Source organism: Eubalaena glacialis, chromosome 9 (genome assembly GCF_028564815.1).
Source record: "Eubalaena glacialis isolate mEubGla1 chromosome 9, mEubGla1.1.hap2.+ XY, whole genome shotgun sequence".
In the NCBI taxonomy this organism is placed as follows: domain Eukaryota; kingdom Metazoa; phylum Chordata; class Mammalia; order Artiodactyla; family Balaenidae; genus Eubalaena; species Eubalaena glacialis.
The window spans coordinates 4466240-4489780 of NC_083724.1; the positions used below are offsets into that span (position 1 = coordinate 4466240).

A 23541-nucleotide genomic window follows, 5' to 3' on the forward strand; every position below is an offset into this window, starting at 1 on the left:
CATCTGTAAGGGAGGCCCTGGCCCCCAGGCATGTGGGAGGTGAGGCTGTCTAGAGGTCAAAGGGGAGAGAGAAGTCTGGGGCGGCCTGGGAGGCTGGCTAGGATTTGCAGCATCCAGACAGGTAGATGCCTTCACTCCTCCCTGCCTTGGTTGCCTCACCTGTGGACTCCCTGGATGTCAAGGTGTGTGAAATGTCCCTGAAGCACCTGGCACGGGCACAGGCAAGCCTTCTGCAGGTGGCAGGAAATGTCTTTAACCCTTCAAGGGAGGCAGGTGGCCGTGTGGCCCACCAGCTGTGTAGACAAGCAGTGTTGACCACCCTTGGAGAGCTGTGGGCAGGGCGCCAAGTTGAATCCCCGCCTATTTCCAGCTGGGGAAACTGGGGCCCAGAGAAGCTGAGAAAATTGTCCAGGCCGTACGGTGAGCTTTCCCGGCATAGCCTTCTTCCCTGAAGCCAGCGTTCCAGGCCCCTGACCACCCCCCCACCGCCGCCCCCATAGGGTGTGTGGCCTGGAAGGTTGCCCTTTGACCTTCTAGTTGCTCGGGGTTGAAGTTCAAGGGCGAGGCAGTCCACCTGGCCTGAGGCCCTGGGTGGCCAGGGAGGTGGCAGCTGCGGACTTTGGGGGCAGGGAGCTGGTAGGTGGGCAGTGCCGGGTCACTGCAGACGACTGCAACGACTGCCATTCTTCAGGATTTCAAGAGCAGTTTCTTTCACAGCCATTTGGGACCGGGACATCCCAGCACAGAGTACGGGCCTCCTTCCTCTCTTACCAGCCCTGCCAGGAGCAGGCATGGGGTGTCCCTGAGGAAGCGTGCTCACTGAGTCTGGGGACGTGGGGTGGCCATCACCTGGCAGTATGGGGTACAGGCGAGGCTCCTGGGGTTGGGTGTCCCATCCTGCACGTGGACATGCGAGTGTCTTGGGAGCATCCCCCTGCCTTTGGGTGAATATGTGCACGTCTGAGTGAATTTGTGACCACGTTTGTCATCATGTGCCAGTAGTGTGCACGGCAGCCCGGCAGTGGCTGAGCGAGCACACGTGTGAAAGGACATGTGCAGACTCACGACTGGTGCCTGGGGGAGGGAGAGCGTGCATCATGAGAGCACAGGCGTGTGTGCACATGCGCAGGCATGCAGGCATCTTGCCTCTTCAGAGCACCAGGCCCGAGCCTTGACCATGAGGAGGCCGGACCCCTCAACCTCTCGTCTTTAAATGGGTTGAGAAGTGTGCCCAGCTCACAGGGCTCTAAAGTGCTTAGCACATGCCTGGCACGCGTGGGCGCGCTCTTGCCTGGCGGTCGCGTGGAGACCTACACAGCTCTTAGAGGGTCCCCAGGCAGAGGAGGCCACCTGGTGCCTTGGCGCCCCTGTCCCTTGTCCCAGGTATGAGCAGGTGAAGGCCCTGGAGTCTTGCCTTCTGTGGGAGGAACCAAGGAAGGAGCAAAGTCCAGGGCTTGGCAGAAGGACAGTGGGCGGCGGGAGGGTGGGACAAAGGCCGTGAAACCGTCACTCAGCCCCAGGGCCCAGACACCCAGGGCATCCTCTCGCCCTCCCACCCCCCACCGGCCTGCTGGAGAGGAACTGTGGGAAAGAGGGCAGTGGGCACCAGCCCCACCATCTCCCGCAGCCAGCTGGAGCCCCAGGTCCTTTCCAGAGGCCAGGACAGCTCAGGAGGTCCCCCTCTGAAAGGGCAGCCCCGCTTCCCAGGCCCTGGGCCCCCGCAGGCGGGTGGGTGGCGGCGCCGGGTACGCAGTGTCCCTGGCACGGCAGGCAGCCTCCTCACCACAAGAGCCCGTTTGTCCTGACTCCCCTGGCCCTGAAGCCCTGCGTGACCAGGCCCCGCTGGGCACAGGGGCCTGACTGTGGGCTCAGCTCCCTCCCCCACCCCAGCCTCAGTAGGCCTGGCTGTGCTTTGGGAAGGGACTTCTTAGACCAGGCCAAACCACGCCAGAGCAAGCTCTGCTTACCCGATGAGCAGAGACCCGTTCCCGAAGAATTGTTACTGAGCAGGGGATTCACGAAGGAGGAAAAAACCCCAGGTTGAACCAGAGCTGAATCAACTGCCCGCCTCCCCCGACCGACATCCCCAGGCAGGCTGGCTTCTGGGAGCCTCCAGGCTCCTGTTTTCCAGAAAACCTGGCTTCCCCATTGCTCCTGCCTGGGCATGCCCCCCACCTCTGCTCCCAGCCTCACTCTCTGGAAAGCGTTTTAATGGCAGGTTGGCAGACAGGGCCTCGCCCTTCCTCTTTGCCATCCCTCAGGCTCCTCTCTAGCCTCACCACCTCCTCCAGGAAGCTTTCCTGGTCATCTTCCCAGATGGAGCTCATTGGCCCCGAACCCTGAATATTTTCGAGTCCAGAAACTTAGAAGCTGGAGGAACCACCTGGACCACGGAGTATTTGTCGAGAGCCCACGGTGTGCCAGGGACCGTTCCAGGGGTCGATACGTCAGGGAACAGAGTCTCTGCCCTCAAGGAGCTTAGACCCCTTCCAATTTTAAAGAGAGGGAAGAACTGAAAAAATGCTTAGAACACAGTGCCCTTTGCACTCCTGTGATGGTGTGTGTGTGCGTGTGTGAGTGATACAGCCATCCATCTGCCCATCAGCAGTGTGAAAACCCACCACGGGCCGGTCATCATTCCAGGTACTTGGGTATGAGGGGCGAACAGGGCATATTGAGCTTACAGCCCAATTGAGTGGGGAGACACAAACCAATCCCACAGTGGATGACTGTTTTATTACCATTTTATTAGTGTTACTTTCTCAGCTCATCCACCTTATTTAAAGTTGCAGCTCTCCAATCCCATTACTCTATTCTATTTTTTTCTTCTATAGCATGCTTGCCTTCAAACAAGTATTTTACTTATTATACTGCAGGACCAGAAGCTGATCTTTATCTGTTTTATTCCCTGGCATATTCCCAGCACTTGAGCAGGGCCTGGCATCTAGTACCTGCTCAGTTAATACGTTGTGGTCTGAGTGTGGTGCTGTAGTTGGGCCCCCGGGGCCACTCTGGTCTGCGGATGGTGCAGGCTGCAAACCCCGTTACCAGTCCCTCAGGGATGCAAGATAAACTGAAATTGCCTAGGGATTTTTATGGCAATTGGATGTTGCCGCGACATTTCAATTGCATTTTACGACAGTGTCAGTCAGTCCCGATTTGGGGATTAAAAAGGAAAACCACTGATTCTTCCCCACAGAGTGTCCTAGGCTACTTGAGGGTAAGGTTTTTTGAACATGTGGCCTATGCCAGGCCCCATCCTAAGTGCTTCCATCTGATATTGCATTTAACCCATGCGAGCTTTTGGAAGCAGAGGTCATCCCCATGTGTGGCTCAGGACCAGGCTCAGCGGGGGGGGGGGGGGGGGGCGGGGGGAGAGAAAGTCACTTGCCAGCTCCCCCCAGCCAGTGAGTGGCAGGCTCTGGGTTTGAGCCCAGACTCCGTCTACCTGGAGCCCCAGCTCGTGGCTGCCACTCTAATCCACAGAGTTGGATGTTGGGCTCCTTGCCGAGCTGGACGCGGGGGCAGGCCCGAAGGGGCGGGGAACTGTCCTCGGCTGCCACGGGAGGGGGCCGCTGGCACCCTTGGCCCGGCTAGATCCTGCTGGGCGCAAAGCCAGGGGGAGCAGCTGGGGCAGGGCCTGGATTCTCGCATCCTCAGCTTCTTGATAACCTGTGTGACTCAGTGGGCTGGTAAAAGGGGCCGGCGGGCGGGCAGCCCGAGCAGGGGAGCCCTGTGGCCGGTGAATCAGCAGTCAGAGCAGCTGACCGCTGGCTTGCTGTCCTGCCTGGGGCGGGGCCAAGCCTCAGCTGCCAAAATAGCACCGCCCCTCTGTCTCCCTCCCTCCCAGCTCCCCTGGCAGATGCTCCCTATGTCTCTGCCGTTCCCAGGGGTCCCCACGTCTCCCCAGCCTGGAAGAGGGGACAGAGCCTCCCGGTTCGGGCGTGTGGCCTTCCACAAGTCACTCTGAGGCTCTGGCCCCCGATGGCCTTCCTGTAAAGAGGGACCCCCTGCCCATGGAAGGGCACCTCGAGGATAGACTCTCCCTCGGCTCTTATAAAAAGCTGGGAGCAGCTTGGGAACAACAGCCTCAAAGCCAGACTGCTGTGTGGCTTTGGGTGAGTTCAGTGCCGTCTCTGAGCTTCTGTCCCCAAGCTCACCTGCAAAACTGCCTCACACATTGTGACGATTAAATGATATCCACACTGGCACATCAGTGAACAGCAGACATACCAGGGAGGTCATTGACTCCGGTTTAGGCATGGAGTTGGGGTGGGGGAGGTGAACAGGGAAATGGATGTCAGAATCTCAAGCTGGGCCTCATACAGCGGACAGACCACCCACCCTGCTGACGGGGACCCAGCAGCCCCAAACCTGCCCGTGCTGCCGGGAACAAATCCACTTTAACCCAGTGCACAGTGGAGGAAAGCAAGCTGCCCTGGGGACCGGACAGGCCCAGGCATATACCTGGGGTTGGCACTGACCAGCTGTGCAGCCGCGGGCAAGTTGTTTGCCCTCTCTGGGCCTCAGTTTTCTGTTTTACAGCAGAGGTAGGTACCGTGGCTTCATCTGTTTCACAAATGCTGGGTGGAAAGGTGTTTTGTCTCATCAGTAGCTGCTTCTGCCTGCAAGGCTTCTATATGCCTTAGAGGAACCCCCCCGGACCTAAGCCCCTCTCCCAGCTTGCGGGGCTGGGTCACTGGCGTGCACAGCTGCGGCATCACCCCTACCTAGCAGAGCCAGGCTGGTGGTGACTGTGTTGAGCGACCTGATGATGGGCCTCAGGTTCCCAGAAATGAGAGGGAGGAGAACCGGGCTGTCCCCACCCCCAGCAGGACCCCAAGTCAGGTCAGGAGGCTGCAGGAAACAGGAACGAAAGCCTGGCCCCAGGCCTCTCCCGCCTGCTTCCTGGACAGGATGTTGTGCTGAGTACACAACTTGAATAGGAGTCACCGCTCTGGCTCTGAGTCACAGCTCCTAGCGACAGCCACACGGTGTTTATAAACAGTGCGCTTCCCACCCACCGGGGCCTGCCCCCACTCCCCGCCCCCGGAGTCTGAAGAGGGTGAGAGGACCCCAGATGCCAGAGGCAGCAGGCTCCCCTGGAATCCCTCCCCCTCCCAAAGGGCTTGATTCGGGGCACACGTCTGTGCGTACACGTGTGTCCACGAGTGGGGTTTTGCTATGTCTGGGCTCGTGTGTGGCTGACCAGGTGCCTTATCCCGGGGCTACCTGCACGGTGGGCAGAGTGCCGTTTGCAGGTCACGCGACCTTGGTGTCCTGGGACAAGCGTGGAAGCCTGGGGTAGCATCTCAGGGCTGGTGTGAATGTTCCCCGAGGCCACGCCCACCCAGAGCTCCGTGCACAGTATAGGGGCACAGGAATGGAGGTGGAGAAGTGGCGGGGGGTGGTTTGCAGGTGGAGCGCCCCTAACGGGTCCCAGCCTCAGAGCCCTGGCTCTCCGTGGCCGGTCTCCGTTCCAGGCCGTGACAGTGATGGTGTGGGCCATGTGGTGACACAAGGCCGGCAAGGAACAAAGGCGCCTCTGCTCTCCCCTACACGGGTGGGAGGAGGGGTGGATGGGCCCCGCCTCTCCCCCCCTCACCCCTCCTCCTCAGGGCTCCTGCCTTTCTTGCCTGCAGCTGGTCCTGTCCTCCCTCCTGGCTGTGACTCAGGCCCTCGGCCTTCCCAGAGCTCGGGGCCCACTGCTCGGGGCCAGCCCTGCCTGGGCCTGGCCTGGCTCACAAAGGAATGGCCCAAATGGCTCTGAGGCCAGGCTGACCTGTGCGGGGGCCTAGGGTCATTGGAGAAGAGCCCAGGGAGCCTTGTCTGGTGCTCAGGAGCTCTGGGAGGGAGATGTGCCACCCGGCACGGATCCTGGTACCCGGGAAGCGCTCAATAAATGCCTGTCAAATCAAAGGCATTAACACACCGACACACCTAACTGGGCAGCCTGGCTCCCTATTGGCTCCTGTGACCCCACCCCCGCTTCTTCTAAAGGCCTCTTGAAGCTCTCCGCCACCCCCAGGTATGTCCACACAGTTGGAAAGGCTTTCCCATCCCCTCGCCCACCCGCTCATCCCTGCCACAGCGCTGGGCCCAGGGACCAGGAGGCCATGGCTCAGGGAAGGCCCTCCCCCATTTCATCCAATGCCCCCAAGGCTAGGGAGAGCTCGCTGGTCCACGTCCAGGGCAGCCAAACCGCATCGAGGGGTGCCCGAGGTCACATGGCCAGTCAGCTGTCAACACAGGGGAGAGAGGCCAAGGGTGCGGTCAGCCTAGGCCCCACAGGGCTGTCTCCCTCCTCGGAACTCTACTGCCCCCTGCCTCACCCATGTCCTGCTGGAGCCTGCATGGGGCTTCTCCCCAACAAGGCTGAGCACCTGGGGGAGCCCTGCCATGCCAGCCTGTCCTCGAGAAAGTGGACCAGAGTGTGTGTGCCAGCCCTCTTGGCCTGCCCTCTGCCGGGACCAGGGTGACAACAAACATTTCCAAGTTATCCACTGGGATCCGGTTGCAGGGCTGCGTGCCGAGCACCCAACAGACCTCACACTGCCATCTGGAGCTTGCTCTTGGAGGTGGAGCCAGGCCACAGTACCCCTGGTGCAGGGGCAAGCTCCGCCAACATTCACTGAGTGTATATTACATGCCAGGCCCATGTCCATGAGACACGATCAGAGTGCAGGTCCCCCGAGTGCCAGCCACGAACCAGGCCTGTGCTGAGTTCTTGTTGAATCCTGCAGCGTCCCTGTGCCCATTTTACAGATGAGGAAACTGAGGCCACTAAGTCGCTGGCCCAGAGTCCCAGAGCTGCTAATAGAGAGCCCAGTCTCCCAAACCCACCCAGTTTCCCAAAGGTCCAGATTAAGAGCCACCATGCACGGAAGGGCTAAGGTGGCTGGAGAGAAGGAGCAGGGGGTGCCTGAGTGGAGGTGAGCATGGAGCGAGTCAGGGCCGAGTGAGTGGGAGGGGGCTGGGGGCAAGGAGGACTTTGGATTCTTCTGTGGGTTGGACAGAAGCCTTTGGAGGGATTTTAGTGCCGGGGAAACATGCTGCACTCTGGGTGCAGGCATGAGGTGGGCACCTGCAGGCAGGAAGGCGGCTGCCTCAGGGTCCACCTGGAACCCCCTGCCACTCAGCCCCCCCACCTCCAGAGGCCCACCCACATCCCCTAGAGAAGCCCCACCCTAGGGGCTCCTGTGTCCGGGGAATCCTTTCTTCCATAAAAGAAATTCTCCTGCCCCAGAGGTGGGGGGCGGGGAATTGAATTTGAAAACCTCTGTACACCACCACCCCTTCCTATAACGGATCAGGAAACTGAGGCTCAGAGAGAAGAGGAACCTGCGAGTCCCAAAGGGAGGCAGCAGCAGGCGGGGGCAGGAACCAGGTCTCCATTCCACGGCTCTGAGCTGCCTGCTCTCGGGTCCCCTGCGCCCCACAAAGCCACCGGAAGAGGATGTGAAACGCTTGCTCAAAGAAGCAGAGCAAGTGCTGGCGGGGCTTGGCGTCAGGGCGGCATGCTGGGCCCCGGCCACCCCGCCAGGGCCCCGGGGCCTGATGTGCCTGCGGGCCGGCTCTGGACCCCCTGTCCACCCGCTTCTCCTCTCGACCTCCGCGATCCTGCGTGCCCAGCCGGCTGCCCACCAGGGTCCGAGGAGGGTAAGGAAGCAGCCCTTGGCCTCTGGGTCATCCTGGCATCTCCGGGTCTGGGGATCTGGGCTCTGAATGCTGATGAAGGGAGGGTATGTGGGCTCTGCAGAGGTGCGCACAGACACAGGACCTGGATTCTCCCTGTGACATCTTGGGCAGGTCCCTGCTCCCTGGGGCCTCAGTTTTTCCATTTGTCAAATGTGTGGGTTGGACTCATCCCATGGCGTCCAATGTCTGGTTTGCAGCAAAATGAGAAAAATGGAGACAAGGTCGTGAGTTTTCCTTAAAGCCAAATGTATTCATTTAACAATTATCCATTTTTCTGATCGTATGCCCTCCTTGTTACTTTTGGTGGGGTCTTTTCTGAAACGATGGTAATGATAGTGGTGATAGTGGTAATGACAGTGGTGGCATTTTTTTTTTTTTTTTTTTTTTTTTTTTACTGCCCTACTTGGCAAAATAAACAGTTGCCAACCCTAGGTTGGTCCCCGCAGTTTAAAATTAAATCCCATGTCTGGGTGCCAGGGGTGGAGGAGCTCCGAGGGCTGAGTGGCGGGGAAGGCTTCCGGAGTGAGATGGTGGCCTAGAGAAAGCGGAGTCTCCTGCGCACCCTCCACAGGGCCTGGCAGGGCTCACACCTGCCTGGGGGCCCCACTGGCCAAGCTGCTTTGACCTCTGTGACATGTACTCGCCACCTTTTCTGACTCTGGGTGGTGATTTCCCCCCAGGCAGGGGGAATGGGGACAGGGCCTCAGGGTGTTGGGGGACACAGCTGGGCCCACCCTAAGACAGCAGGTCTGAGCTGCAGCTACTGGCCCGGCTCAGGACAGAGCCCCATCCACCCACCCTTGGCTGGCCCTCAGCCTGGTAAGAGCGGGAATTCCTGGCCCTGCTCATCACAGGAGCTGGTATGACAGCCACGCGGGTGACACCAGGCCTAGGCACTCAGGCGCCCGACTCCACTGGGGCCGGCAGATGGGCAGACAGACTGGCAGAGGGCCTCCCTGGGAGCCCAGCCCCAGCCTGGCTCCCACCCCATGATGGCCCAGGAAGCCAGGCCTGCTGAGCCCGGAGGCAGGAAGGGTTGGGTGTTCCTCGCCTGTGTCTCTGGGGTGACCACCAGACGGAGGGCCGTCGCCCGCCGTGCTGCTCTCCAAAGCCCCACACCTTGGCCGAAGCCACCTCTGCCGGCACCGGCCACCGAGGTGAGTTTCCAGGGCAATCGGTGCCTCTGCCGAGAGGCTGGCTAGGCCACGGCCAGGGCCCTTGACTTCCTCCCCTCCCATCAGAACTGGTTGAAGAAGTTTGGCTGGAAGCTGCCCGGGGAGGCTCCATCTCCCATTCCGGGTGTGAAAGAGGAGGCGGGTGGGGGTGGGGGGGCGGTCACCCTGGTACCCGTGTCTGCCCACCTGGCCGGCCTGTCTACCTGCTCCCTGCCCAGGCGGGTTGGGGTGGCTGCGGCTTGTCCTAGCGGCTCCGCAAATTCATATGATGCTTCTCAGATTACAAAGCGCTCTTGTGCATTGTTTCATCATCTGCTTTCCTGAGAGCCAAGTGGTGGTGGTATTACTACTACTATTATCCCCCTCTTACTGATGGAGAAACTGAGGCTCAGGGAGATGGAACTGAGGCTAGGAAGGTGCATAGCAGGGACTTGAACACAAACCTAGGCTCTACATTTTAAGAGAGAGTTTCCCAAACCTACAGGCCCGCTCCTCGGTCGTGTGTGCCCAACGTTCCACCGGCGTGGTCCCGGGACCCCTCCCTTTCTGACCTTCCCCTCCGTTATTCTCGTGTTTCAGGCTCAGTTTCCACCTGTTTGTGTCCCCTTCTGTTTCTCTACCTCTCTCCTCTCCTGCACTCCCACCTCGGGCTCGTCGCACGTTGGATTGGTGGCCTTCGGGGATGTCAGGGACCCCTCAGGGTGCTGGGCCCTGAGCGCTCTGGGAGTGGAGGACAGTCGTCAGAGTGGCTCCTGGTCTCACTCTGTGACCCTGGATCACACGTGTGCTCCTCCGAGTGTCCCCCTTAGCATCCCAAGAGTTAGAGTCGGGGCGTCTCCAGGGGAGGACAGGGAGGCCGCCTGGCGAGCTCACAGCTGATCTGGAACGCCCGGCATCCTCGTCCTGAGCCATTTCCACGGCTCTGGGCATTGATTCATCTTGTTCTGGTCACCCTGGGACAGCAACGCCCCGTGAGGTCAGAGATTTGGGGTGATGATGATGTCAAACCCCTCCACCCAGGATGGTCTCCTAGGTGTTTGGAAGCTTCATTTCCTGCCTCCTGACCATTTCTGAGCTTGGCCTCCAGCCTGTGAGGCCAAAGAGGAGGAGGCGGTCCCTGGAAGTTCCCAGGGACCAGTGGCAGAGGAGGTGGGGCTGAGCTGGGCCCAGGCTGTGCCAACAGCTCCCACGCTCAGCCCAGGTGCATCACCTCCTGCCAAGGTGTGTGCTCACCCGCCCACAGAGGGCTACCCCAGGACTCAGGCAGCCAGGAATGGTGACATCAGGTCAGGGAAATGACCGAGGAGCCTGGCCAGGCCACACCCCATCCATGACTTCCCCAGGCTCTAAATATAGACCAGAAAAGACAGACAGACCTGGTGACCTCCACCCGCCCAGTGAGAGGTGAAAGGTTTTCCACAAAGGCCTGATCCGAGTCCGGGTACCTGTTCCTCATTGGGCCACCAGCTCCCGCCATCACCTTGGCCGAGCCCAGGCTGGAGGAGGCGATGGCCAAGGCCCTTGTCATCTGGACATTTCCTTGAATCAGTTCTTGCTCTGAGCCACCATGTGCCTGGCGGGCTTCCCCAGAGTTGCACCCTGGGCCCAAAGCCCATTCCCTGGGACCAAAGCCCATTCCCTGGGACCCTGTGCTGGGCAACGTGGTGGGTGGGAAGTGGGAAGCATGGGCCAGGCAGAGAGGGGCTGGCTTGAGGCTCTGAGGACCGCAGCTGTTCTGCGTGAGCCTCGCTGGGCGTGGTGAGAGAGGACCCCAGAGATGCAAGCTGGGGTTGCACCAAGCAGTTGGTCTTTTGTCTGAGGGCGAGGGGCTGGGGGGCTTTGAAGGGTCAAGACCCCTCTGGTTGCTGTGCATCGGGGGGACCAATGATCAGATGACAGCGGGTAGGAAAAGGGGCCCCAGAGGTTTGGCCTGAGCACACCTTTCCCTGAAACCGGAGGTGGCTACTCAGAGGCCTCTGAGCCAGGGAGTGATGGGAGACCCAGTGGGGCCTGGGGCAAACCCACAAGCAGATGGCCCGGCTGGAGAGGACAGCTGCCTGTCAGCTCCCGCCCGGTCTCCTGTTGCGTGGGAACACAGACCCGGTGCGGCTGGGTTGTCCAAAGTTACAGGAGCAGCCAGAAATGTGGATTTTTATATGAAATCACCTGACCTTTTACTGTTGGCTCAAAAATTGAAAAACACTTTGCAAGCCAACCAAAACACACGTGGGCTAGATTTGGCCTGGTTCTCTTCCCAGCTGTCAGCTAGAGACCTGTCTTTTGAGCTTCCCGTGCGAGGAGCATCCTGCCTACAGGAACGGTCTGTATGGCGATGTCGTCCAGGGCTCCTTGTGACCCGCAGGGAAGGACAGATGCACTCTCCAGGGAAAGGTTGTACGGTGCTTTGTGCTTGCTCTCCCTCCCAGCAGACCCTCCAAGGGCCCAGGATAGCATAGACTCGATTTCAGGCTTGCCTGAGGTCCCTGGGTTTGCCTCCAGCCCCATCTGAGCTGCATTCAGTTTCCCAGCTGCCCACTGCCTCGGGCCCCTTGTGTTGTAAGGATGCTCTGAGTGCCCCTTGGGTGTGGAGCGAGGAACATGGGAAATGGTGAAGGTGGGGGGGGGGTGGTCACTGCGCTGGCCCCGGGTCTGGAGATTGTTCCCCTCCCTCCAGGGCTACTGGGAGCCTCAGCAGCATTAGGGGATAAGTCCCAAACTGTGTCCTTTTTCTTTTTTAACTTCTATTATGGAAAATTCCAAAAAGACACAAAAGTAGAGAAAATGGCATAAAGGCACGCAGCTTTCATGATCACCAAGTGCAGGGGCCCCTCTTGCTGCTGCTTCTTCTCTTACTGGCCCCATGTCCTGCCCTCCTTCCCCACAGCAAACGATATTGACACAAATCCCAGGCACATCGTTCCCTCCATCAATATTTTAATATGTTACTCTAATAGTAACCAAAATCCTGTGAACACACCCCAAAAATGATGTCAGCTATCATCAGATATCCAGTAGTGTTCAAATAATCCCAGTTGTTCCTCAGGGTTTTCTTTTTTTTCGCTTTCTTTTTTTTTTTTTTTAAAAAACAGTTGCCCTGTTCAAATCACAATCTAGAATCCGCACGTTGCATTTTGGTCGTATGTCCCACCTTTATTTTATTTATTTTTTAAAATATTTATTTATTTATTTATTTTGGCTGCGCCGGGTCTTAGTCGTGGCACGCGGGCTTCTTAGTTGCGGCATGCATGCAGGGTATAGTTCCTCGACCAGGGATCGAACCCGGGCCCCTTGCATTGGGAGCTCGGAGTCTTACCCACTGGACCACCAGGGAAGTCCCTGTCCCACCTTTATTTTAATCTACACTTTCCCCTTTGTGTTTTCCCCTGAAATGTATTTGTTGAAACTGGGTGGTTTGTCCTGTGAAGATTCCCAGAGTCTGGAATTTGTGGGGTGCATCCTTATATGTGTTTAACATGTTCTTCTGTGCCCTGTCATTCCCCCAAAAGGTTGTACCATGCAGAGGCCTGGTTGGATTCAGGTTAGGTTTTTGGCAAGGGCGCTTCGTGGGTGGCTCTGTGTTCATCCATCAGGTGGCACCTACTGTCCTGGCCCCCTCTCTTCTGCCCTTGGGAAGAGATCTACCCCACAGCTTTGGGGGAGGATCATGAGGGGACGTGCTTGAGGGCCGGGGAGAGGGCCTCAGTGAATTGCAGTCCCTGTTGAGGTGCTTTACCTGTGCTGTCTTCCCTTTGCTAAACAGGAGAAAACTGTGCCTTGGAGATCAGGTGACTCTCGGGGGGCCGAGGGCTGAGGGGGGGCTGGCATTGGCAGGGAGGGAGGGTCACACAGTAAGAAAGGGGTGGAGCTGGGCTTTACACCCAGGTATTTCAGTGCCAGAACCTGGCTTCTGTGCTACCCTGCCCCGCTGGGAACTAAGGGTGTGTGCGTGTGTGTGCGCGCACGGTCACGCAGCTGGAGCAGCGAACAAGCTTGCCAGGACCCAGGAGGGGAGCCCCAAAGCGGGGGGAACAAGGCGGGGAGGGGGACAGGCACCAACCAGAGGGACCCCCCCCCCCACCGCCCCCTCCATGCAAACGACGTCCAGGTAGGTCGGATGGGAGGCAGCTGGGCCGACTGTGTTGGTGTGTTGTGTCCTGATGGAACTCCCCAGTCCTCACCTCCCCACCCTGCTTGGGCCCCCCTAACCCCGGCCCCCTTGACCTTCAAGGTCAGAGAGGTAGTGACCTTGGTGCACTCAGGAGTCACTTGGCCTCCATGGGCCCCTTTCCGCAGCTGTAAAATGGGCACGAGCTTGCTTCCCAGGCCCCTCCCTGGGAGAAAGAGATAAAGGGAGCAGAAAAAAGAGATAAAGTGAGTACAGGCAGGTGCTGGGTTCTCCAGGCACTGAGAGCTTGGCCCCAGGAGAAGGAGTGGGAAGAGAAGCTTCTAGCCCAAGGCAGTGTCCAGTGTCCAGGTCACCCCCCTCTTGCTCTTTGAAGACCTCATTCCTCTAAATATGTCCCACCCACCTCACCCTCCCCTGGGGCTTCCTCAACAGCCTCCTAGGGGTCTCCACCCCCAGCCAAATCTACCCATCTTGCTTTAAAAACAAAAACAACAAACAAAACCCAGCGTTTATTATTATGTGTGTGTGATTACTAAAATATTTTAGAAAAATTAGCAAATTCTGAGAAGTAAAAAGAAAACAATGTATAGCACTGCCCAGAAATAACCACCATTCCTTTTGCAAAGTAGGTCCCTCTAGTCATATGCATGCGTGGAATGTCAGCTTCTAAAAGCATGCTCTGCATCGTGGTTTTCTGACTTTACAGTTATAGCCGAGCATCTCCCTGTATCATGGTCCTCCTATGGTAGGTAATGGCACACGGGGTCCTGACAGTAAGTCTGCATAGGGTGTTTGAGTTGATTCCTTTGGTAGAGTTGTAACTGAGGTTTCCATAAACATCGTTGTATAGAAATCCACGCCCACATCTCTGAATGCTTCCTTAGGGTTAATTCCCAAGAGTGGGATTATCGAATCAAAGCCATGAGTGTTTTTTTTTTTTTTTCCAAATTTATTTTACTGAAGCAGAGTTGATTTATGTTGTGTTAATTTCCAATGTACGGCAAAGTGATTCAGTTATGCATATACACATTCTTTTTCATGGCATGAGTGTTTTTAATGCCTTTAATAGAAATCACCAAGTTGTTTTCCACGCGTCTTTGTCAAGGCCTTGCCTTGTGCCTGATGGAGAACCATCCGGCAGGTGCTCAAGCTGCCCACATGGGCACACAAGTGGGTGGGAGCTGCTGGGCCCCCACTGTCCATGGGTATCTGAGGCCTGGCACACAGTGGGTGCACAAGATATGCTTATGGAATGAGTAGTCTGGACCTGCCCTCTCATTTTGCAGATGGGAAACTGAGGCCCAGTGGTATGGAACCAGTTCTGGGGAGGTTGGTGGCATTGCCGGGGCTGCTGACAGCAATTGCAGGCCTCTGTGAGGGCTGAGGGCTGAGGCCGGGGCAGGCCTGGGCAGTGTGTTGGTGTGAGGGAGGGTCCCATTCATTCATCTGTCTACTTGCCTCCTCACTGGCTTCTAGAAAGAGCAGCTGAGGCTCCCTAGCCCTGGTTCCTCCCCAGCCCTCAGCATCCTCACATCCACCCTGAAGGCTGCCCTGAGACCTTGAGCACTCAAACCACCAGTGAGTGGCCCCAGGTGACCAGACCAGTGTCAGGTGCCCAGCTGGCATGTGTCCCTCCTGATCCCTCCTCACTCTTGAGTACAGGCCCCACCTGGTGAGGCCTGGTCTGGGTTCTCCCCCTTACCCCCAACTGCCCCTCCTCTGCTGCCTCCCTTCGGCCCGTACCTCCTCAGGGTGGCCTTAGGGCTGAGCCAGTGCAGGCAGAGGCCCCTCCCCCCCGCACCAAATACACAGCCCAACCCTCAGGACTTCCAAATACACGCGTGCACTGAGGACCCGGTTCCAGGCTGCGGGAGCACACAGCGAGGCACAGGCATCGTTAGAGTGAGTGCTATATATGTCAGTTACCCACTGTGATCCTCTCGGGTGACGAAACTGAGGCTCAGACAGGTTAAGCAACTTGTCCGAGGCCACAGAGCTAGGGAGGGGCTTAACTGGAATTTATGGGAGGTGGAGACCCATTGCTTGGCCACACGTCGACACTTACACAAGTCACACAGCTACACAACCCGTGCGCTGCGCCCGCGCACGCACCCACACAAAGGGCCTAACCGTGGTACACGCAGCCCCACGAGCACTCCCTAACACGCAAGCCGCCATCACTCCAGCGGGGTTGCGCGCGCGCAGGCGTACACACTCCCCTCCGGCGTCTCTGGCCCGCCCTCTCCTGGCCCCGCCCCCACGCCGCAGGCCCCGCCTCTCGAGCCCCGCCCCTGGCGAGCCGGCCCCGCCCCCGGCCTGACCTCAGCGGGGCCGGGCCGCGGGCGCAGAGCGCAGGCAGAGCCGAGCCGCGCGGGCTGCCGCCGCCGCCGCCGCCGCGCGCCGGGCCGGCCCCGCGCCCGCGCCGCACCGGGTCCCGCGGCCCGGCCGGCCGCCCGCGCCGCTGCGAGCCGCCGATGGTGCAGCGCATGTGGGCCGAGGCGGCCGGGCCTGCGGGCGGCGCCGAGCCGCTGTTTCCGGGCTCCCGGCGGAGCCGCAGCGTGTGGGACGCCGTGCGCCTGGAGGTGGGCGGCCCCGACAGCTGCCCGGTGGTGCTGCACAGTTTCACGCAGCTCGACCCCGACCTGCCGCGCCTGGAGGTGGGTGAGCCAGGCCGGCCCGGCGCTCGGCCGAGCGAGGAGTGGGTGGGGGCCCAGCGTCCTTAGCGGGTCACCCACCTCCAGTGGTGGTGGTCACCACCCCCCAGTCCGGAGGTTGCGGGGGGAGGGTCCTTCCGCAGAAATCCCCCTCCTTGCGCCAACCCCAAGGCAGCCAGGTGGGCGTAGGGCCTGCCGCCAGCCGGTCCAACAGTTTCGGGGCCAGAACCGGGTCTTCGTGCCCCCTTCTATCCGTCCCAGTGCCTGACCTCACCGAGCCCAGGTGTGCCACTCCCGCACCCCTGCCGCCCAGGTAGACTTCTCCCGCGGGCAGTCGCTGCCTGTTTGCGTCTGTGCCTTTCCCTACAGCAGGGCTGGGCCGTACTTCGTCCCCGTGGCCAGGCCGGGGCCGGCTTAGGCAGTTTGGCTTGGAAATGCAGGTAGTGAACTAGTGATTAGGGCGGCAATCTTCTAGAATCCTCAGAGGCCGTTGGGAGCACAGTGGCCTTCCGGACAGACCCCTTGGGGGCAGAAGTGGACTCCGATGTTCCGGGCTGCTCAAAGCGGGGGAGTGGGGAGACAGGCCTCCAACCTGTGGGGCCCGGTGTCCAGGCGGGAGGTTGGGACAAGGGCCTCTCAGGTGGAGGGGTGACTCACTTCTGCTTGATTAGAAAATGCGCCGACACCCTGGATCTGTAAGGATTTGGGAGGATTCAGAACGGGGGTGTACCTATCATGCATGTGGTTGGGGGAACTAGGTGAGGGCTGGACTCCTGTTTCTAGTGTGCTCTGGGCAGCGGGGGGCGGGGGAAGAGTGCCCCCCTCCTCTTCCTACCTGACTGTGCACCAGACTCCGACTCCCTGCGTCCAGGGTGGCAGAATCCAGGGTTGGGGCCTGGACAGAGGCCATTCCTGGGTCAGAGGGCTCAGCGGGGTTCCTGAGCCCCCATGCTGGCGAGGGCCCCTTGGTATCCCCGCTTCGTCACCTTAGGCCTGGGTAAGCTGTAATTGCCAGCCTGGGTCTTGTGCCTCTGTGTGTCCCCAGTGCCTAGACGGGGCCGCGATGCATATTTACCCGAGGATAAAGCGCATCTCCCTGCCCAGAGTGGGGGGAAGGCAGGGGGTGGAGGGAGCTCTTGGTGGGAGAACCTCGGGCCCGGGAGACCCTTTATTGCTGAGCTTGCCCGGTGGCCCGGCCAGGCACACTCCCCGACCCTCATCCACCCACAGCTCTGGTCTTCGTTGTCGGCTGGAGCGAGACCCCTGGGAGGGTGGGGGTGGGCGGCCTGACACCAGCCCAGCACTCATCTGACTTTCATTATGTCTGGCAGCTCCTCGGGCTTTGTGTGCTGGAGGGTCCGGCCTGTGTGCTCGCAGGGGTGGGCCGCTCAGCTGCTTCTCTCCCTCCCTCCCTCCCTCTCTCTCTCTGTCCGTCCGTCTGTATCCCTGAGGAACCGAGGGAGAGGCAGATCTGAGCCCTACCCCTGCCCAAGGGTCTGCCTTCTCTCCCTCTCTCTCTTTTTCTCCCTTTCCCCCTCTCCCTCCTCCTCTTCCTCACTGGCCCCAGCACTGAGATCCAGGCCATGGCTGCTATTTAGAAATCAAAGGGGAAGCTTCTGGCTGGGGCAGGAAAACCAGGGTCCTGGCAGGAGAGGAGGCCACTGCCGGAAACCAAACACAATGACCATTTACCATGAGCTGGGGGAGGGGGTGGGGAAGTCCCTGTCCCTCCTGCCAGCACCCCCGCCCCCCCCCCCATCCTGGGGCCGATTTCCTGGTCGCTGGGGCCTGCCAGAGCTGAAGCGGGTGCCTGTGGTCCCTGTCCTGTCTGGAAACCACTAGGCAGTTTCTGTTTCCTTCCCCAGTCCCCCTTTCCTTACCAAGTCTCCACCCCGTCCTTCCCTCTCTGGGCTGGCAGATGCCCTCACACATCTGGGCATCTGCTCATCATCGTACTTCTAAGCCAAGCCACTGCTGACCCAGCTTGGCCTGCGCAGTTCTGTGCTTTCTGGAGGTCACCGGGCCCACGCCCCTGCCTCCGTGCAGGCCACTGCCTCAGCCAGGCAGGAGGAGCCCCGGAGTCCGTAGCACCTACTGTCTGCAGACACCACCCCCTCGTTCCAGCTGGCTTTGACCAACCCTCCCGAGTAGATGCCAACCCCACTTGATAGGAGACTGGAGCTCAGAGAAGTGAAGTCCCTGAACTAAATGTACACGCAGCCAGCGAGGATGCAGCCAGGATTTGAAGCTGGGCGGTGTTCTGTGCTGGGCGCCTATTGTGTGCGAGAGCCCACAGGGATCAGAGAAGGATACCTCGCAGGGAGACAATTACACATGCCCCGGGAGGATGGTGGAGCTGTTAGGGGAACGGAACCAGGCCCAGGCAGCCCAGAAGTCCCCATGCTTGGTGAAGGGTAGGGGTGCTTATAGGCCAGAGGAAGGTGAAAGTGCTTTGGGCCACAAGACACCGGGGAGAGCTTCAAGGAAGAAACAAGCCCACAGCTGGACCCTAAAGGTTTTAAATAATAGCTAATATGAGCCAGCACTTGGTGGGAGGCCGTGTGCTGAGTAGTTTGCATGCATTATGTCTTTTTGGGGTCAGGATCATCCGTCGTCCATTTAACAGATGGAACAACCGAGGTGCTAGATTGCACAAACTCACCGAGCCAGTAAGTGGCAGGGGCGGGATTCCCACCCAGGCAGGGAGCCTGCAAGCCCTGAGCGCAGTGTATGTGGGTGGAATGAAATGAGGAAGCCTTCTCGGATCTTCGGGCAGAGACGTGCAGGGGAGATGCGTCTCCCTCCAGCCTCCCCGCCTCCTTCCCCGTTGTCTGGTCTCTTGATCTCACGGTGTGCAGGGCTCCAGTCTAACCCCCAGGGCTCATTAGCCTTAGGCCAAGAGGCATGACCTGAGAGGTAGGGGTGTGTGTGTGTGTGTGTGAGTGTGTGTGTATGTGTGTGTGTGTGTGTGTGTGTGTGTGTGTAAGTCTGTGTACTGTCATCTTCCAGCCGGGCTTCCTGGCAGACTCCAAGGGGGCAGCCTCCAGCAGCTGCACAGCCTGTCAAGTTCAAGAGGGGCCTGACCGGCTGCCACCTGCTGGGCCCCCACGGACTCTCGGGTTCCCCTCTTGCTTTACTCCTCAGGGGCCAGGCTGGCTGGTACTGGGTCCTTGTTCCTTCTCTGGCGGGGAGGACTTCTCCGGACTGGGCACACTGGGCTGTCTCCCCAGAGGCTCCAGGATGGCCCTGGAGCAGGAGCGGGTCGGGGGGGTCAGTGCTGAGAGGTGTTAGACCACTGGCAGGCAGGACTGGGGCCCCATCCTCAGCCTGGAGGTTAGCCCTTTCCAGGCCCTTCTTCACTGCTGGTGAGGAGGGTTTGGAGGAGACTTAGCACTGGCCACCTGCAGCCTCCGAGCAGGCCAGTGGGGGCGGTTTGGGGAGGTGGCACCCCAGGCAGTGGAGGACTGGCTGCCTGTAAGGCCCTCACAGCGTGGCACCATGCTGTGTCCGCCCTGCCTCAGGCTCGGCGTCCGGCCTCTCAGGCCCAGAAGTGCCGCGTTCCTGGACACGTGGCTCCAGTGAAACCACTGTCCCCAAGCCAGTTCTGAGGAGGTGGGAGTGGAAACGTGCAGCCCAGTGCAGGGGAAGCAGAACTTTGGGCAGCCCCCCGTTTCCATCCCCTGACCAGCCTGTAGCGGGGGGCGGGGGAGGGGGTGAGCCGACGATCGCCAGAAGGGTGCTGGGTGAGCGGCGTGAGGGCACCCAGCACGGGGGCCTGCGTTCTGGGAGCTCGGGGAGCACGTGTTGCCCGGCGTTTTCCTCTCCTCCCCAGGGAGCCCCCGGATGCTGGCACAGCCAGCTCTGCGGGCTCGAGGGAGGCATGATGTTGTCCTTTTGACCCAAGGGGCAGCGTCGCACATGCTGGTCCAGAGCTTGGGCTCTGGAGGGAGGAGAGCTGGGCTGGAAGGCCAGCTCAGCCTCTCGCAGCCCTAGACGTGCTCTCGTTCCCTGAGCCTTGGTTTCCTTATCTGGACTTGATGCCAGTTGCCCCGCTTAGGCTTCTGGTGAGGACCGAAAGAGACAGGCAGCCTGACAAGCGGTCCCCATGGTGCCTGGTATTGCGTCAGAGCCGGACAGGCCGTGGCTGCCACGACTGTGTCTTCTGACAAGGTGCCAGGGGAGTGCCCGTGCCCAGGGCTCCAGGAGGATGCTGGCCGGCCTGGTCAGCATGGTGCTTCCCAGGCCTGGTTCTCGTAGCTGACCCCAGGCCTATGGGTGCCCTGGCCATCCTGTGGCAGGAGCCCCGACCAATCCCCTCTCAGTGGGGAGGTGCGGGTGCGAGGGAACTGCCACTCCCCGCCCCCCCGCCCCCGGCTGGCTGTGTGACCTGAGGAAGCCTGTTCTGTCTCTGGTCTCCCTCCCTCTAGCATGTGTGTGACCAGGGGCTGGACTGCACTTTGAGGCTGTGACGGTGGCAGCCACTGGTGGAGCGAGGCCTAGGTGTGTCTCCACGGCACGTGACTGTCACGGGCCAGGGTTCAAATCCCTGCCCTGGCTGCCTCTTCCTGGCTCCTGACGGGGATGAGCTCCCCGCCTGGCTTTCCTCACCCATCAGGTGAGGTGTCGGGAGGATTAAATGTGATGAGTGTGCGAAGGGCCTGACACCTGGGAAATGCCCTCAAGTGCTGGATGCTGTGGCCAGTGGTGTTGATGGCAGCTGGCCCTCCCTCCACCCCCTCGTGAGAGGCCACCCTCCTCCTCAGCTGTCACCAGCCACGCCCCCTTGCAGGCCTGGCCCCTAGAGGCCTGACGGTCGGGAGCTGGTCCTGGGGGGGGCAGGAGGACGAGGTGGGAAAGGCCAGCCTGAGGTCTGGTCTCCGCTCTCCACTGGCGGCACGTTTCTCTCCTAGATGCTGACGAGTAGCCGGGCTCGGGCTGGCCGGGAAGGTTCTTGGGGAGATGGGTCAGCCTCTGTGGAGGCTCAGCACAGGCTGGTCCCCAAACTGCAGTTTTTGGGGTCACTGAGCTGCCCAGTTGCCCTGTCACCCAGATACCTCGTGTGGTCCCCTACCAAGGCCACCTCTGGGCTGCGGTGCCTGGGGACCAGGAGCGTGGCCACCCCCATCCAGGGCTGACCTTGAGTCCTCATCGGGGGTCTGTTCATGTCCTCGGGCTCAGGGTGCAGGACACCCACCTGAGGTGGGGGCAGGCCCGAGGGTGGCGCCCCGTCGCCCACCGGGAGGGCCACGCACATTTGGCGTTTTCTTTCTCCCTCCCTGGGCACACAATCTGAGAGATGAACCAGGACTTGGACACTTTCTACTTGACCATCTCCCCTGGGCCTTGGTCTTCACTCTGTAAAATGGGTGCTTAACTTTGTATTCAAGCTGTCCCGGCATCCTGGGATTTGGAGAGACTGAGCAGCCCTCTCTGATCCCTGATCCCTCTCCTGTGTTTTGGCTCCTGCATTCAGACAGAAGGCTAAAAGGTCGGAAAGCCGCAGGCCTGGTTCCCTCCTCCCCACAGTTTTAGGATGACCCGCCCTCCCTTTCACCTGGCCCTCCTCCAGGTCCCCGGGCATCTGGCAGGTCTCCCGGGAGGTTTTCCCCTGCCCGGTGTCCATCGTCAGCTCCCCAGCCACAGCGTCCTCAGGTCCTGTTCCTGGGTGCTTTGTATGCCTGGCGCCGAGCTGGTCCTGCCGCTCGTGTCCCCTCTCGTGACCCCTGCCGCCTTCATCCCCTTGGAGAGCTGCTGCCCTTCGCCCATCTCCCAGACAGGCTCACTGAGGCCAAGGGCTGCAGGGCTCAGCTGAGCTGGGAGCCAGAGCCCCGCAGGAAAGACAGTACCTTTGGGTCCGGGGGGCCCTGGAGGAGGGGCCTCGTGTGCCCAGGGCTGCAGGGTGCTGGCGGGTGGCTGGGTCAGGGCCTCGGGTGACCTCTGTGACTCAGTGGACCTGAGCAGCAGCTCAGCGGGGTGCCATGAGGTGCCCGGGCGGTGATCTCATGCACATGGAGGCCACCACCAGCCTACTCCCCCACCCTCACCTGAGTGAGACCAGGTTTCTCCACCTGCGGCCCCAGGGAGGAGACCACGTCCTCCGTGAGCCCTTGGCCAGTGAGGAGGAGCCCGTCTGCAGCCAGAGGCATCTGTGGGTCTGGAGGCCCCGCGTGGTCTCTAGTTGTAGCTTCCACAGGAAATGTACAGCTGAGCGGGAGGAGAGAGGTCACCAGGATGGGAGAAGGCGCCACCCCCGTGTGTGCAGGCACGAGCCGCCTTCTGGGGGAGATGGCAGGGCTAGAAAAGGCCCAGTAGGTCCCCTCTGTTCTCTCCAGAAATAAGGGTGGGATCGGCCCCCGGCAACCTTGTTATTCTGTCTTGCGGGAATCAGGGCTCGGCCTGCAGTCAGTTGGGGACACGGCATCCTGCTGGCCCATCACCCCAAGAAGGCTGATCAGGTGACACACTAACATGTCACCCAGGCTGTTTCCTTGTCCCTGGGGCTCCGGGCTGTGCTCCGAGGGACAGCGGGGTGTGGGGCACCCTGGTGCCCATTCTACCAGCCTCTGCTCACAAGGGGCTGGAGGCATCTCACCACCCTCACTCCAGACCCAAGTGGTGGAAGGCCGGGCGCTGTGTGCAAGGCCCAGCTGCCAGCTGTGTCCCCGGGCCCTGGGGACATCTGTGGGTGCCTGCTTGGGGCGGGACAGGAGGATCTGTCCCCTGAGGACACAGCCACCCACCTGGCGTTCTTTTCCCCTAAGAGCTCACTGCTGCCCTGTGGACGCCTCCCCCCAGGGCATCTGCTGTTTGCTCGGCCACGCCCTCCCCCGGGAGCTCCCCAGCCCCTGCCAGAGCATCCCCAGGGGCTTGGCGCTGCCCACACGGGCTGCCTGTTCCCGAGCCTGTGTGCTGTCTGCTAACAGGATGGGTCACCTGTGGGGGCCAGGGCCCAGCCCTTCCTGCCCCAGAGGGTCCCGGGGCAGGCGCCAGGGCTGTCGGCCGCTGTCCTTCTCTGTCCCTGGAAGCGCGGTGGGAGCGAGGAGCAGACGCCCCACTCTGCCGCTTTGTGCCCAGGACGCGGGCAGCTCTCTTTGGGTCCCGCTCCGCCGTTGTCTCTTGGTCGACGGTTTAAATGACGCCTGCTCTCTGCACTGCTTGGACGATCTGGTTTTGTTCCTGCTGCTGGGCTGCGGTGAAGGGCCCGGAGAGGACAGGGTTAGCTCCGCGGGGCTGGAGCAGCTCCCCATCTGTGCCACAGGGCGGTGACTCCCCCTGGCCCAGCATGTGCTGCTGTCGGCGTCCTGCCCTGCCCCCCACCGGGCTGGCAGAAGGGGGCCCCTCGGGGTGGGGGAAGGGCTCGGGATCACATGACGCCTGGGCAGGGCAGCCAGCTGCTCGGCTGCCAGCGAGGCCCATGGCTCACTGCAGAGCCGCTATTTAGACCCGCTCAGGGATGGCGAGGCCTCCCGTTGGTTGGCCTGGCCAGGAAGCGCTTCTGTCCAGCAGGCCTTGATGGGGGCCCCCGCTGGGAGCCAGGTGCTGTGTGCGCTCCCACGGGGCTCGAGTCCCGTGCCCACAGGCAGGCAGGTCCAGCATGGGGACTCGAAACTGCTGCCGGTGACTTGGGTGCTCAGGACACTGGGTCCAGGCTGAACCAGAAGTGGCTGGAATCCCCCGGGGAGGGACGGGCCTTTCCAGGGCGGGCAGCAGCCTCTGCGAGAGGCAGTCGAGGACCCCTGGGGAGAGGTACGGGGGGTGGACAGGGCCCTGGTCTCGCAGGTGGATGGCAGGCGCCTGGCATCACCCATCACCGCGGCCTCTTCTAGGCCGGGGAAGGATGTGTGACCCAGGGGGGGAAAGTGCGCATCTGTTTCAGTTCTTCTGCCCC

The 23541-nt window shown here is 60.6% G+C and overlaps 1 protein-coding gene across 5 annotated transcripts in view; it reads left to right on the forward strand.

Moving 5' to 3' along the window:
- RALGDS (ral guanine nucleotide dissociation stimulator) overlaps positions 1-23541 on the forward strand; it is a 66595-nt gene that overhangs the window by 7257 nt on the left and 35797 nt on the right. For 4 of the 5 annotated variants that reach the window (XM_061199694.1, XM_061199690.1, XM_061199691.1 and 1 more), the window contains exon 1: positions 15474-15656. The exons of the other annotated variant lie outside the window; for it this stretch is intronic. In XM_061199694.1, the coding sequence (XP_061055677.1) occupies positions 15474-15656 (183 nt within the window). Of the gene's footprint in view, positions 1-15473; positions 15657-23541 lie in introns of those variants that run through there. 5 annotated transcript variants of the gene reach the window in all.